Source organism: Pyrus communis, chromosome 9 (assembly GCF_041283825.1).
Source record: "Pyrus communis isolate YQ-2024b chromosome 9, ASM4128382v1, whole genome shotgun sequence".
Lineage (NCBI taxonomy): Eukaryota > Viridiplantae > Streptophyta > Magnoliopsida > Rosales > Rosaceae > Pyrus > Pyrus communis.
The window spans coordinates 24017733-24032201 of NC_142573.1; the positions used below are offsets into that span (position 1 = coordinate 24017733).

Sequence of the window (14469 nt, forward strand, 5' to 3'; positions counted from 1 at the left end):
GAAAAATAGAAAAATTTCTGAAAATTCTTTCGAGCATTTGCAAGACTGAGGCCTACACTAAATTCCATACAAGGAATATACAAAAGCATTGTCATCAGATTTGCAATGTAGTGTGCCTCTTGCTTGTTGATTATTCCCAACACCAGACTCCCTGCAGTCTGCGGTCTCCAGCATAACCTTAGCGTTATCACGGAGGCTATGGATGAACATGTAACATAGCACACCTACAGATCCTACCGCCTACAAAAGCATCAACCGCATATTCCCTCGTTTGGTACACATGATTGGATTAGAATGGATAAGACAGGAGGATGATTAATCAAGAAAAAAAAGTTATCCATTCCAATACTCCCTAAAATGGGAGGATTGGATGGGAGAAATTTTCTTCATGTCTAATCCTCTCACAATGAAAAATCACTTTCATCTTACCTTCCATATGCCTTGAATTTCGAGAGTCCCTTCCAATCCAATCATTTTTACCAAACGAGCCCTATCTAGGTCCATTTCTTAGATGATTAACGAAAACACCTATAATAAATTCTTCTAGCTGCCTAGGGTGGGATCCAACTAATTTCAGAAAATACAAGCACAAAACTAGCAGAGCAAGCATGCATTCAGATGATTATTGAAGTTGAATGCTGTTAAATCCCACATCAGTGGGTTCAAAGAAACCCAATGGGTTTAAATAGGATTACCCTACTCTAACTAATACCGAGGTTTTTTGTAGTAAAATCTCACACCTGATGGATTGGCAGGTGGTTAAGTTGAGGACAGTATTGATGTCGTTAGAGTAGGGTGGGCCCGGAAATCCAAAAATCTAACAAATGCAATAAATTACCAACCACTCAATAAGCTCAAAAGAGACTGGCTTTACTTGTGATTATATGTCTTACATTTATTAATATACACTTAAATGGGTGGCTGCTGGGGCGCTCACGAATATAGCACTCGTTTGGTGTCTAGGATTGGATTGGAATGAATAATCCACTATATTCCAAGGTATTTGAAGCAAGAAATGAAAAAAAATGGGTCCAACTTGACAGATTACACGCATTAGGGAGGAAACTTATCCATTCCAATCCCTCACAGAATGGTAGGATTAAAGGGGATAGGTTTCCATAATGTCTAATCGACTTCAAATCCCCTCAAAAGAATCATCTACCTTTACCTTCAATACACTTCGAATATACTGAGTTATCCAATCCAATCCAATTCTAAAGACCAAACAAGACCCCTGATGTGTTATTACAAAAGACATGAAACTAGCATACATTCCAACTGAAAGTCCTACATTAACAGTGTGAGAAGAAACAGTCCTAAAACCATGTTCCGTTCTCCCACGATGCATTCAATGTACTTGTAAAACTCAAACAACCCGAATGAAACGAGCATACATTTTGAGCAGCAACCGCAATCACTCTATACAACACCAGAAAATTCAAGGTAGCAAATGAAACAAGACGATGATTTACAACAAAACATATCATCAACAATGACAACCCACAACTTTCAGAATGTTCTATAACCGACACCATAATGTCGGAAATCGGAATTCAGGGATGCCCGCGTTTGGTTTCTAATTTAAACGGGATAACCAAAAGAAAACAAAAATAAAACAATGCACCAGCCGGGAATCGAACCCGGGTCTGTACCGTGGCAGGGTACTATTCTACCACTAGACCACTGGTGCTTGTTGAAAGCCATCTCTTAGGTTTCCAATAAGACCAAATATTGTTATTTAGCTTTAGGTGAATAATAGCTCGATGATTATTTCATTTTCACTTCTTCAATTAAGGTGATAAATTCAATAACAAAAATTAAGGTGAATGAAAACAATTTATCTCACCAATTAAGGTCAATACGACTTGTTCAAATTTCTCGTCATTCATCTTAAAATCACAAAATGTCGATTGACTTAATACTAGTGTTGAAAATATTTTCTAACCACAAATACATTACTCCTTTAAATAAAATCACGTTGAATTTTTTTTACCAATATCGTTCTAAACATATGTGCAAGGACCAGTTTGTATTTAAAACTCGCTAAGGGTTATGGTAATACGCTTAGGGGCATGTTGGATACATGTGCCTAACTCAATATCTAATAGTAGCATAGGTGATTTGGTTAGTAAGACCGTCATTGCTTAAAGGTGAGTCTTTCTTAGTATACTTCTTTTTTCTTTTTTCTTTCTATGTTCCTTTTCTTTGTGTTTATTCAAGTGGTATCTAATCTAATTGAAACTATACCAAATAAGAATCGAACTAGCTAGGCTGTAAAGGAAAGCACATTTAACTACACATTTTTCCTTAAGCAACAAAAATTAGAGATAGGAAGAGAGAGCATTTGACCGAAATTGAGAATGAATTCGAAATGAACTTAGCCCTCATGCATATGTGATTAGAGTATGATCAATACTCATCCTTTTGACATGACTCTAACATCTAAATTTGATTCTCCATCCTCAAATCCAAACTTAAAAATTTCTCATTTCCCAGCCATTGAACGATGATTTGAGTTTCTGGAATGCTAAATCCTAAAACCTAAAACCTAAACCCTAAACCTTAAACATTTAGTGTTCTTAGTCATATAGACAAAGGGCAGGATGAGGGTGATCATTACTTCATGGGGACACAAATTTATCATGGAAGTGAATGTCAAGGAACCAGTTGTTGAAATCAAAAGGAAGATAGAACAAGTGTTGCGTGTCCCTTTGGCTTCCCAAACCCTTGCAGTGTGTGGCTGGGAGTTAATAGATGGATTAGACATGGAAGATTACCCAATTGTCACTGATGGTACTACCATTGACCTCACCATCAAATGGACTGGATTCGGAACTCCTTTGAATTTATACCATAATTCTAGTGGTAAAATTCAAATTACCATCAAGTTTTCAGCAAGGCAGCTTCCCATGGAGGTTGATGCATCCGAAACAGTCCGTAGCCTTAAAGAAAAAATACATATCATGGACGGTACCCCGATCAAGAGGATGTCGCTCTTCTTCTGTGGAATTGAGTTAGACGAAGATTTTCGCAATCTAAGTGAGTACGGGATACATTCATTTTCGGAGATTGTTGTGTTCCTCAAGGCTATGAGTCGTCTGAGAGATGAGCCGACGGCAAGAAGGTTGAGTGTAGTGGTACAAACATCGTCAAGTTTACTCAATGCGGCAACGATTCCATTGGAAGTGAAGGATTTGAGCACGGTTAATGAGTTGAGGCAATTGCTTTTGAGCAGGAAAATTCTGCCAATGGATGATTACTTGTTTATACACAAGCAGAGGATCATGCGTGACAATTGCAGCCTCAAGTGGCATGGTGTTGGTGATGGAGATTTCCTATATGTGTTTAAAGGGACCATTTGTCACAGCGAATGCTGAAATGCAAAAACATATAGTTTTAGGCCGCGTTTGGTATTGCTTGTTTTCACTGAAAATTGATTCACTTAAAAACAGTCACACGGAAAACATAACAAGAGGGGTTCGTTATATGGTAATTTACTAGAAGTTGAACTCAAATCTGTTAGCTTGTCTTATACATAAATTAGGGGGAAAATGAATAAGTGATTTTGTATTAATAAAAGAAAGAATACAAACAAGTCCTAATGTGTGTTGGAGCACAAAAAAAGGAGAAAAAACATATCAAAGAGAGCTCAAATTAATCATCTACCAACTCTAATGATATCTGATCCAAACAAAGATGATGTAGAAGATAAAGAATTTTTCATGTCTTCAAATGTAGGGTGTCCCTGCCCTCCCATGTTCCACCGATAAGTCGACCACATCGGAGTTGTTCTAATCTTGTGCAGCAAATTTACATGCATTCCTTCCCCTTGAGACAGATCGCCATCAATGCCATCATCGTCACTTGCTCCTTCAAGCACCTTCATAACTTGCCTCATTGTTGGCCTCCCATGAGCTTCAGGATATGCACACAACAATCCCAAATGAAGTAACCTCTCGACGTCCTCCACGCTGTATCCACCCTTTTCCTTGAGCCGATCATCAAGCGCTACGTTCAACCTTCCCTTCTCCATTAGCCTCCAACACCAATCAACCAACCCCAGCTTCCCATCCTCTATCGGTCTCCGCCCACACACCACCTCTAGTACCAATATCCCAAAACCAAACACATCAACCTCAGCTGAGGCTCTTCCAGTTCGAACCACTTCGGGCGCCATGTACCCTGCCGTCCCAACCACTTGTGTTGTGCCCGTCATTTCCCCGTGTAGGTGCATTCGGGCCAATCCGAAATCTCCTAACCTAGCATTCATATCCTTATCAAGTAGCACATTGCTTGATTTGATATCTCTATGCAAAACCTTAGCTTCCCAACCCTCGTGCAAATACAAAATCCCACTAGCAACATCTTTCAACACCTTAATTCTCTCTTCCCAACTCAACAAGTTGCTCTCATTGCACTCAAATATCCTCTTATCCAAACTACCATTTTCCATGTAATCATAAACCAAGATTAGACTGCCCTTTTCTCTCTTGCACCAACCTCTCAGTCCTACCAAATTCCTATGCTTCAGTCTTCCCAAACTCGAAACCTCTGCCACGAACTCTTTCAAGCCACGTTCACTTTCAAGTGGAATTCTTTTCACTGCTACTTCTGCTCCTCCTAGTACCCCTTTATAAACCTTCCCATGCCCTCCAATCCCAATCACTTTCTTCTCCGAAAATCCCTCTGTCGCGGTATGTATCTCTTTGTAATCAATCCGGTGAGGCCAGTACTCCAATTCCCAATCTTCAACTCTCTGTACATCCTCCTCTCCTTTCATTCGCTTTCTCCTCTTCCTCCTCACCAAAATCAAACACACCAAAACCACACACCAAGCAACCAAAAACCCGCCAACACTAACTCCCACAACAAACCCTTTTACTCCGAAAACAGACTTGTTCTCTGACACCACGAAGGAAGGCAAATTCTGAGTGACCAAATCGTTGCCGATGGAGAAATTAGAATTGCTAAAGCTCCAAGCCAATATCCTATGGCTCTCGACCAATGCTCCAGTTGCCGCGCAAAACCCCACATACATTTCATCCAAAAGCACCCGGGACAGATCCACCACCTCACTTATCAGCGGCCTCCGCGGCTTTGCCACGCCGGCACGAGCCATGGTCACGTTAATTCTCGAGCCCATAAAATCAATCCACACTTGATAGTTAATTCCATTGTTGAGCTTCAACTCGTTGAAATCTTGATCAAGTCTGCCACTCCAATACCCTGCGGTGCTCGAAGCATTAGACGTAAGGGAGTTGATGTCCAAACCAACATGGTTGTCATCAGGATCCTGGAACTCTTGGTTTTCGAAGACATCAAACTCGACACCGAAGATGTTGTTGTTGGGGTCGCCGTTGTTGGAGAAGTTTAAAAAACCCAAGTTCTGCGCGGAGCTTGCACCGCTTAAGCCAGAGAACGGTGAGAAGAGGAAGACAAAACCGTGGCCGGGAAGGAGGTTTTTGACGGGAGCAAGGGAGAAAATAAAAGAGGTGGAGAAAGGAAGTGCTTCTGAAGAGTTGGCGTATTTGGTGGGGATTTTGTGAGAGTAGAAAGCGCGTCCCAGTGAGAAGGTGGTGGAGTCATTGGTGAGGCTGAGGATGGAGGATTGGATGGTGGCGCTGCCGTAGAGGCTGAGGTTGCTGCTGGAGTTGAAGTTGGTGTTGAAGACGAACTCAGTAGTGGCGCCGCCGAAAGTTGGGAATGTTGTGATCAGAAAAATGGTCCAAGTGGTAATCAGGAAGACAGAGATGATCGTCGGGGCAGGAGACATTAGAGAAGGACAATGATTGATTTTTGGAGAAGAAGAACAATTATATCGGATTCAATAATTCTAGTGGACTTTAGACGAACAAAAAAAAAAAACATGAGAAGGAAGAAGCTAGCTTCTTCGAAACATGTTTTTTCGTCTGTTTGAAAGTCGTCGTGGTTATGGCCCCCGTTTTAAGTCTTGTGTAGGTTATTTGACTTCACACTTCTTAATCATATGAGAAAATTGAACGAGTGTTTCCCCCTTATCCTAGATCCTAAGGTCTCAAGAAATTGGAATCATCTCCTATTCGATCTTAATCCAATGGTGCAAAAGAAAGTAAAACAACAAAAGTTGAATGAATATTTATTCTCCTCCGCTGCTAGATAAGATCTAAGAGAATAAAACTGCTCGAAAGATATTAACGCACTACTTTTGTTCAACGATGTCAACGTTAAAAATTTATTACAATTTTAATTTGTTCGGCTATGTTAATGATTAGAGAAATTAAATTAAAGAGGAAATGAATTAAAAAGTTGAATTAGGTTTGTGTCAAAATGGGACTTCTAAACAAGGACAAGGATTGTCTGCCCTCCCGTGCTCTCCTATTTGTGTGGTCACGGTTAAACCACGTTAATATTTTATATTACTACTATTTTTGTCTTATTATCTTTATAAAAAAAACAATATAAAATATTGACATGACTTAACCGTGACCACACAAAACAGAAGGGCACCAAGTGAGAGAGCAAACAATCCTTGACCTCTAAACAAAGACAGGTCAAAAATGTTTAACACGGTTGTGGTCGTAGATAGAGGCTGCCCGCAGCTTCGGGTGGAATGTATTTGAACATGTCCTTGTTGACTGTCATGCCAAATGCCCACAGCTTCGGGTGGAATGTATTTGAACATGTCCTTGTCGACTGTCGACCAAATCTGACGGCTGGCAAAGAAAATCTAATTTTATTTTCTACGCTTTGTTTTGTCTCAATGTGATCCATGCACTCATCATTTGTGTTTTTCTTCACTTTGGATTTTTCAACCCGTTTTCACATTTAGGACATCTGAAACAACGAATATCACCATAGCAAGGTAAAAAAATTAAAACAAAACGCTCGCGAAAATTACTCAAATTCTCTCGTTCGCAACACTAATAAAAGACTTTAATTTCTTAAAAATCGTTGTTAAAACTCAGTTTTTATAATATATCCTTGTATTCACAGCTAAAAAACTAAAGAATCCCTGTCATGTCAGCGAAACTACGGTTTCTCTCAACTCAATTGAGAGAATGAGGGTAACGTGCGACATGGCGATAAGATAACGTAGGACATGGAGGATAAGTATAGTGGATAAAGTGAGACAAAACAAAATAAGAACTTCTACATGAAATAATCACTGGAAGAAAATACCACTATCAAAATACTTCAGATTTCTTATTTTCCTTGTTTAAAACATGTTATCAATATAAACTGTTCATTCATATATGTTTTCATACGAATGGCAAAAGTGCACCTCACCCTTCGGAAGTGTTAAAGAGTATTCAACCCGTGTTCACCCCATTGTGAAGAACAGCAAACACTCACATAAGTTGCAACGAAGCGAAGAAAATGGAGACACTAACTTACGTTAGCAAGAATTATTTTTCAACTGTATGTACGACAAATAAATCTGGTGCATTCATCCTCAAATGGCTACGAGAGGGACTTGGACATAAAGTATGTTCTAATGAAAATGCCACTTCTTCAAAATTAGCCATCTGATGGCTCATTTACTAACGAGTAAAATAGTATGGGACCGAAGAAAGTACTCACTGTACAGCGAAGGGCGTAGCTTGATCTCTCTCTCTTTGTATTGTGTATCTGTATCAGTGTGTGTGATATGACGACGTCAAGGGGTTCCAGGGATCCAGCTCCAAGACAACCAGGAATACAAATGTTTAATTTCATAGCTTATCCAGCTCGATGTCTAGAGGATAAGGTTGAATTTTCTGTCACTTGCGTCCCATGTCTGCTCTTCTCCAGTCGAGCACGCCGGGCGTATTCTTGGATCCGGCGGTCATGGTCTTTAAGCATCTGATCCATATTGTTTGAAGAAATAAGTAATGGACCAGACACGTAAATTTTGTTCCCCCTGGGCCCATGACCATGCTGCAAAAAGAAATTTGAAGAAGAATTTAGGCTCAGCTAACTAGGATAAGTATATCAGAGAATGACTGGCAGGATCCAGAGTATGCAATAGTTGTGACATAAACTGACAACTTTACTGCGAAAAACGAAACTAACCATATTTGGTTCTTTAATAGAGCCATTCTCATCTTCCATCTGACGAGAACTGGCAACTCTCTGTGTGTAATACATCCGCTCCCGCTTCTTTGCGGATTCCTCCTGATCAAGTGACCCTGGAAATCCGCCTACGGGCTTCATTGTTTCTTGTCCTGATGGGCCAGGTTTTTCTTGTTGGTCGTCGGACAACGCAGTCCTAGCCATTACTAAACCAGATAATTTCGACAAGTTGGCTCTATTTGAACTCAAAAAGGAATCATTATGTTCCTTTCCAGACTTAGCCCATCCAGGTCCATGGATTAGTGGTCCTGAAATTGAAGTCCTCTTATTCTGGTGCTCCGTGAAATCTTTTCTAGCATCTTTATCGCTTGGCAAATGTTTGGTTGGATCAACCAGAAACCCAGAAAGAGTTTGTTCCCTATGTGGGTTGAACATTTCACTTCGGACCTTTGGGTTGGAATGGCCTTGTCTTCTCTGTAATTGGAGGGCAAATGTCATCATAAAGAAATAAACAGAGGCAGAAGAAGCATTTTTATAAGAATCACAATGTATGTGAACAGAGAGCAGAGAATTCAGTTATCAAAATAAAGACCTAAATATGAACAAGTTTGACATGCGCGTGAATATGTTTAGTTATCAAAAGTAAATTGCAAAACATATTCGCAAGCATTTCTTCACAAGTTCGACAAAAATGTAAATCCAAAATATTTTGTAAGAACCTTCCCCTAATATTAACACACAATATCGAAACACATTTCATAAATTCCTCCTCCTCCAAACAGATATGAACTACTTGATTCTAAAGTGAATATAGAAAGTTAATACCTTATAGCCTCCAATGTGATGATGTACATAAAATTAAATTAAAAACAAAAACAATTCTAAATATTCTTTTAAAGATTTAGCTTTATGGATTTAATCTCACCTCCCTCTCTCCTCTTACCATATAGAAAGTTATTCCTTCATTTCTTAATCACGTGTCTCCAATCTCACCTCCCTCTCTCCTCTTACCATATATACATAAAAGAAAAACTATAAACCAAACATATAAAGTTACAAACATCATGAAACGGGGCCTAACTTATCTGAGTCATGGGGGAAGTAAAAGATACTCAAAACAAAAGACGAGCCAACCAGCAGTGTTGAAATTACTATAGATTTTCATCCGAGAGGCTTGAACCAGTAGATTATAGTATAACATAACAGCAGAGTATAAAAGTTTCAAATAAAATCCATAAATTTCCAAAATATGGTCCTTTTCAAATATCCTTTCATATACAGAATTACAATTACAATTTTCACCCGAACTTATAAATAACTTTAGTCTCTGGCAGCTCATTTAAATGTCAAACAAAATCCAACTTTAAACACGAAGATATAAAACTTATTTTCAGTTACCTGCACTGACGCAATGGACTCGGAGTTAGCATTTGTTCCTGCAACTGCTGGAGGTTGTGCTCTCCTGCCAAGGTCTTCCTTCTGACCCCTTCCTCCACTGGCTCCTTGCCTAAAAAAAATGCATAAAGATTAAAGATTAACCTTGTATCATCTTTGTCCGAAAAGTATTAATGTGTTACCAATAAGACGTACTTTCTAGCTTCTTCTTCTCGCAATTTGGCATCAATCTCTTTGCTGGGGGGGTACTTGGGCAAACTTGAAGGATCACAAGGAAAAGGCTTTGTGGTGAAGAACTGTTGAAAGAACATTCATTATTACAACAGAGAAAGGAATTCATAGGCCTCTTGTATGATTAAATGAAACAGATTCAAGGTTTTAAAGGAAAAGGAACAATCGTAACGACAGTTTCTGAAAGATAATTTAATTCTGTTCCACACATCCTTCTCCCAGCCTAATCAGGTACACAAACTTTCAGGAATACATAGAATATGAATATATATATCTATATATATATATATATATAGCTATAAAACAGCATTGGTTCCATTTTATGTATTTCCTTTTTGCAGTTTCCAGAAAATAAATTGCGCACACCTCATTCTTGAGGGCAATTGCAGCAGTTCCTCGATCAGCAGGATCAACAGAAAGTAAAATGTCCATAAGCTGCAGAGCTGCAGCAGGAAGGTCCTTAAAAGTCTCTGCCACGCATCTTCTATAAGGTTGAGGAGGCTTGATCATTGTTGAATTTCGTAAGTGCAATTTACGCCAGTAATCCTCGGATGGTGAGCCACAGAGCTTGAAAATTTTATGCAATTGTTCAACCTATAATTAAAAAATACACATAAATTAATAGGCACCATCTGAATATATACAGAGAAATTTCACATTAAGTCAAACAAATAGCGAGGAGAAATGTAGCTGTGAGGAACAAGAAATGTCGCCAATGCCTTACACTAAGTCCACAGAATATGTCTAACACGTGCCAAGGACATAATCTTGCTACTCAAATCCATGGTTCATATAAATCCTCGAGATACATCAAGACTGCACTCTAGCTATTCTCTCACATTATGTGTTTAAGATTTAGAAACTCAAAATATTATAAGCAAATAAACATAATTATGAATTAAGCTTTAACAATAAAAGAATTGGGCATAATTAGTCATATACTCAAATATCATCTGCAATTTTGAAATAAAAATCAAGAACTTAGAGAGCTCCTCTTTCTCAGTTCTTTATTATTTCAGGATAATGTAATCCGTAATAATTTCACAAAGACATGTCAAAGCCAATAATGATCCAACCTGGACCGTAAGGGCATCAACAATGCATGGATTCTAAGGGGTAAAATTCCTCAATGTCTTACCTCTGTTTTTCCTGGCAGGATGGGCTTTCCAGAATACAATTCTCCTAGTATGCAACCTGTGCTCCATAAATCCACAGCAACACCATATTTAGTGGCTCCAAGTAAAAGCTCTGGAGGCCGATACCAAAGAGTCACAACACGGCTTGTCAATGGAACACTGTGACGAGGATCATAATTGCTTGCCAAGCCAAAGTCAGCAATTTTCAAGATGCCATTGTTGTCAACAAGAAGATTTGACCCCTTTATGTCACGATGCAAAACACCATGGCTATGACAGTGATCAAGACCACTTAAAAGTTGCTGCATGTAACATTTGACCTAAAATGAAATAAAAGCAACACTAGAATTAGGAATCTTACAGGGGCATTGTTTCCATTCTGTAAAAATGGGCTATTTTATTTGCATAGATGTATGGTAGAGAGTTACATTAAGAAATGTAAGAGAAGTGTAGAAGCGATATAACTACCTGAGGTTCGGAGAACTTAATGTCTGGGCGTGATGCAAGCCCTGTAAGATCATGTTCCATATACTCAAAAATAAGGTACAAGCTGCTAGATGACCGTGCTGTGATCAATCCTTGCAACTTTATTATATTAGGGTGATCAAGCCTGCGCAAGAAAAGAATTTCTCTTGCCATAAACTTGACACTCTCAGAATCGAGATTATCAAATCTGACTTTTTTGAGAGCAACAAATTTATCCTTCATAACATCGCGAGCCTTGTAAACACTACTATAAGTTCCTTGGCCAATCTGAAAGAGGGAGATGCCAAAACATGCAAAAAGAGAAAAGAATCAGGAACTGCACTATTAACATGAACAAGAGTAATTAACTGCACAACCATGGTAGCTTGAAAAAATTGTCATATCATGTAGAAAACCGCCCAATTTTCTTTTCTCGAATCATTGTGAGTTTATTCCCTATCCGTGAACAATAGCATTAGTTATACTAATACAATAACATAAGAGATACATCATGTACTGTATCAAGTAAAGAATTGAACGTACTTTATTTAACTTCTCGAACGTGTCAGCGCGTTGTGGTATCCATCCATTGATAGCTTCAGGGGCAGCTGCAGCGAGCCAACCTGGCCATCCTGCCGCTAATTGCTCGGCCACTGTAGCGTTGGGAATTCTTCTTGAACCCGGGTGATCAAGAAGAGCAACCTCGGCCTTGTCCATCTTCTTACTCTTAGTCTGATCATATGATCGGATTGAACCATTGACTTTCTTATCCACCAACATAATTTTGACATCACCACCACCACCCAATCTATCTTTAGTCCAAACTGGCTCCTCTCTTTTCGAAGAATTGAACCGCGAAACCTTCAGCTCAGAGTGGTGCCCACTTGATTTCGAAGCTGCCCTTTTTGGTGGGCTTTCCCGGCTATCTTCGACGGCCGAAGCCTTTGTACATATTAAACCCATGTTGAACTAGAAACAAACACAAAACCCTCCTTCACAAGCAAAATTCACCACCCAAAACCAATCCAAACCTTCACAAAACCCGCTCCTTTACCTAATTCCATCACAAACAATCTAAACCAAAGAATCAACTATCCATAATTCACCTTCCAAAGAACTCATAATTCACCCTTTACCCACTTCACCTCACGAACATTCAATATTCACCCAATATACAACACTCAGAAAACCCCAAAAAATTGCTACTTTTGACACGTTCAAATTTACCCAATACCCAAATCCCCAAATTCAATTCAAAATACGAATTTGCAGAAGAATCTCCAATTCTTTGATGAAAAATAAGAAAGTAAGAAAAACCCAGAAAAACTAAAGCTTTGGGCTCAGTGGCATGGATAACAATTAGACTAGTACGGTACCAAGTACGGAAATTTTGAAAAAAAAAACAAGAGATGAATAAATACAGAATATGTTGAGCAACGATTGAGAAAGAAAGAGGGTTAATTACCAAGAAAGTACAGAAACAGAAGAAGCAGGCTTTTGTGGGTTGTGGGTGTATTGTTGGGTTAATCGTTCAACGCGCATTCAAATAATTAAATATTTCTTACAAAATGATTAACATATTGCGAGACGGCAATGGCCGGCTACTGTGCTTGGTCAACAAAAAACTTACTCTCTCTTCTCTTCCAGACCTCTTATCCAACAGTTCTTACTCAATCAAAGATTCAAAGTGAATAAAACATCGGAACAAACAAACACACAAGGTGTCAATAATGGGCGTTTTTTGGCTCCTTTGGAAAATTTTTTTTTTTTTTTTAAATTTATGGTTTTATTTATATATACATAATAGGATTGGGTTGCTTAGTGGTTTACCGATCAACCCGACCAACCCAATCAAAATTTGTTAGGGTAGGCTGGGTTGTAAACTTTAAAAAATTATTTTCAAGTTGAAACCTGACCACCCGCTCAATAATTGGACTAGATTAGGTTGATGTGTTATTGACCGATTGAAATCGACCTCCGAATATCAATCATTCTTATATATGTATATACATATATATATGTATGTATATGTATATGTATATTAAATGCACATATACATAAAATTTAATAGTTATTAAACAAACTTTGTTTACTTCTTGTTTAGTTAAATGATGAATTCAAATATTAAGTAACAAGTAGTGATTCTACAACAATTCACAAGATTTAAGGGGGCGTTTGTTGCGCCGGACTATCTCGGACTGGATTAGCTTCAAGGACTAAGCTGGACTGGCTTAGACTAGACTAAACTGGACTAACTTAGTGAAGCGTTTGGTGCAGTATTGGACTAAGAAGCTGGATAATAACAAATTCTAATATTATTTTATTTAATATATAAATTATTAATATTTTATTATGATCTTATCTTTTTCTCCATCTTTTCCTACCATTTCCGTCCCACTCTTTTCCTCTTCTCTCATCGTCCCACCCTCTCCCTCTTTTTTTCCTCTCAGACCTCTCAATTCATGTCTCTTTCTCATTCCTGGTCAAACTCCTTATTGATTCCAGTCTCTATTTCTCTGTCCTCCCTCCCTCTCTAGCTATGCGTTGTTCGAACGGAACCTCACGGCTCCAATTTTCCCGACGAGTTGCAGGTTTCTCGATGTGTTTTTTGGCCAACCCTCATTAAATTGGATGAAGTTAGCACCTCCAAAAAATTCATCACCATCCCTGGACCGAGATCTTAGCTTTGCATGCTCGAATTTGTCATGGATTTGAAGAAGCCCAAACAGGCCGAGACTTCCAGGCCATTTTCCGGCCACATTCGACCACATTTTGGCCTCGATTCAAGTAAAATCGTAATCTTGTCACTCCCAGCTTCAATTTGGTATATTTTATATGAAGGTTGGTTATGAAATGAATCTAAAAGAGAGTCGGGAAGTTAATGATTGATCTAGGTGACCGGTGATGACGAGGAGTTTGTCGGGAGTGGTCGTTGAGCATGACAAGGACGAGAAATAGAGGATAGTCTTAGCTAGTCCCATGGTTATTGGGGGGTCTCACTAAGACCTCTTAGTGAAGGGTTTTGTCCATGCTAGTCCCCTTTAGTCTCATTAATGTTAGTCCCAGCATGGAACAAACACAGTATTGGACTAATAGCTAGTCCAATCCAGTCCAGTCCGAGTTAGTGAGGGCAAACAAACGCCCCCTAAGTTTAAAATTACGTGTATTTTGGATTATTTATCACTCATAATCACTTTAGGAATAAGAAAGA

The 14469-nt window shown here is 38.8% G+C and overlaps 3 protein-coding genes and 1 non-coding gene across 4 annotated transcripts; 1 reads left to right on the top strand and 3 right to left on the bottom strand.

Annotated features, from left to right (window-relative positions):
* Positions 1-1619: 1619 nt before the first annotated feature.
* On the bottom strand, positions 1620-1690 carry TRNAG-GCC (transfer RNA glycine (anticodon GCC)). Its single transcript has one exon. It is a non-coding gene; the product is annotated as a tRNA-Gly (tRNA).
* Positions 1691-2603: 913 nt separating this feature from the next.
* On the top strand, positions 2604-3443 carry LOC137740718 (polyubiquitin-like). Its single transcript, XM_068480541.2, has one exon. It carries the CDS (start codon positions 2604-2606, stop codon positions 3375-3377), a length of 774 nt encoding a protein of 257 aa, XP_068336642.2. The 3' UTR covers positions 3378-3443.
* A 109-nt stretch (positions 3444-3552) lies between these two features.
* LOC137740268 (putative L-type lectin-domain containing receptor kinase VII.2) lies at positions 3553-5910 on the bottom strand. Its single transcript, XM_068480117.2, has one exon. The coding sequence runs from the start codon at positions 5771-5773 to the stop codon at positions 3659-3661; it is 2115 nt and encodes a 704-aa protein (XP_068336218.2). The 5' UTR covers positions 5774-5910; the 3' UTR covers positions 3553-3658.
* A 1447-nt stretch (positions 5911-7357) lies between these two features.
* On the bottom strand, positions 7358-13126 carry LOC137739573 (putative serine/threonine-protein kinase At1g54610). The gene is made up of 8 exons (XM_068479194.2): positions 11802-13126; positions 11262-11546; positions 10796-11113; positions 10024-10251; positions 9622-9722; positions 9430-9538; positions 8032-8505; positions 7358-7896 (listed from the first exon to the last, which is right to left on the bottom strand). Exons 1-8 carry the CDS (start codon positions 12219-12221, stop codon positions 7699-7701), a joined length of 2133 nt encoding a protein of 710 aa, XP_068335295.2. The 5' UTR covers positions 12222-13126; the 3' UTR covers positions 7358-7698.
* Between the last annotated feature and the right edge of the window lie 1343 nt (positions 13127-14469).

What these genes read in the sequence shown, in the direction of transcription:
- LOC137740268 (XM_068480117.2), bottom strand. Translation starts at nt 5,773, where the DNA reads ATGTCTCCTGCCCCGACGATCATCTCTGTCTTCCTGATTACCACTTGG.
- LOC137740718 (XM_068480541.2), top strand. Translation starts at nt 2,604, where the DNA reads ATGAGGGTGATCATTACTTCATGGGGACACAAATTTATCATGGAAGTG.
- LOC137739573 (XM_068479194.2), bottom strand. Translation starts at nt 12,221, where the DNA reads ATGGGTTTAATATGTACAAAGGCTTCGGCCGTCGAAGATAGCCGGGAA. An exon ending in TCCTGCCAGGAAAAACAGAG is followed by an intron (nt 10,252 to 10,795) that starts GTAAGACATTGA and finishes TTTTAATTATAG; the next exon opens with GTTGAACAATTGCATAAAAT. An exon ending in CGAGAAGAAGAAGCTAGAAA is followed by an intron (nt 9,539 to 9,621) that starts GTACGTCTTATT and finishes CATTTTTTTTAG; the next exon opens with GCAAGGAGCCAGTGGAGGAA.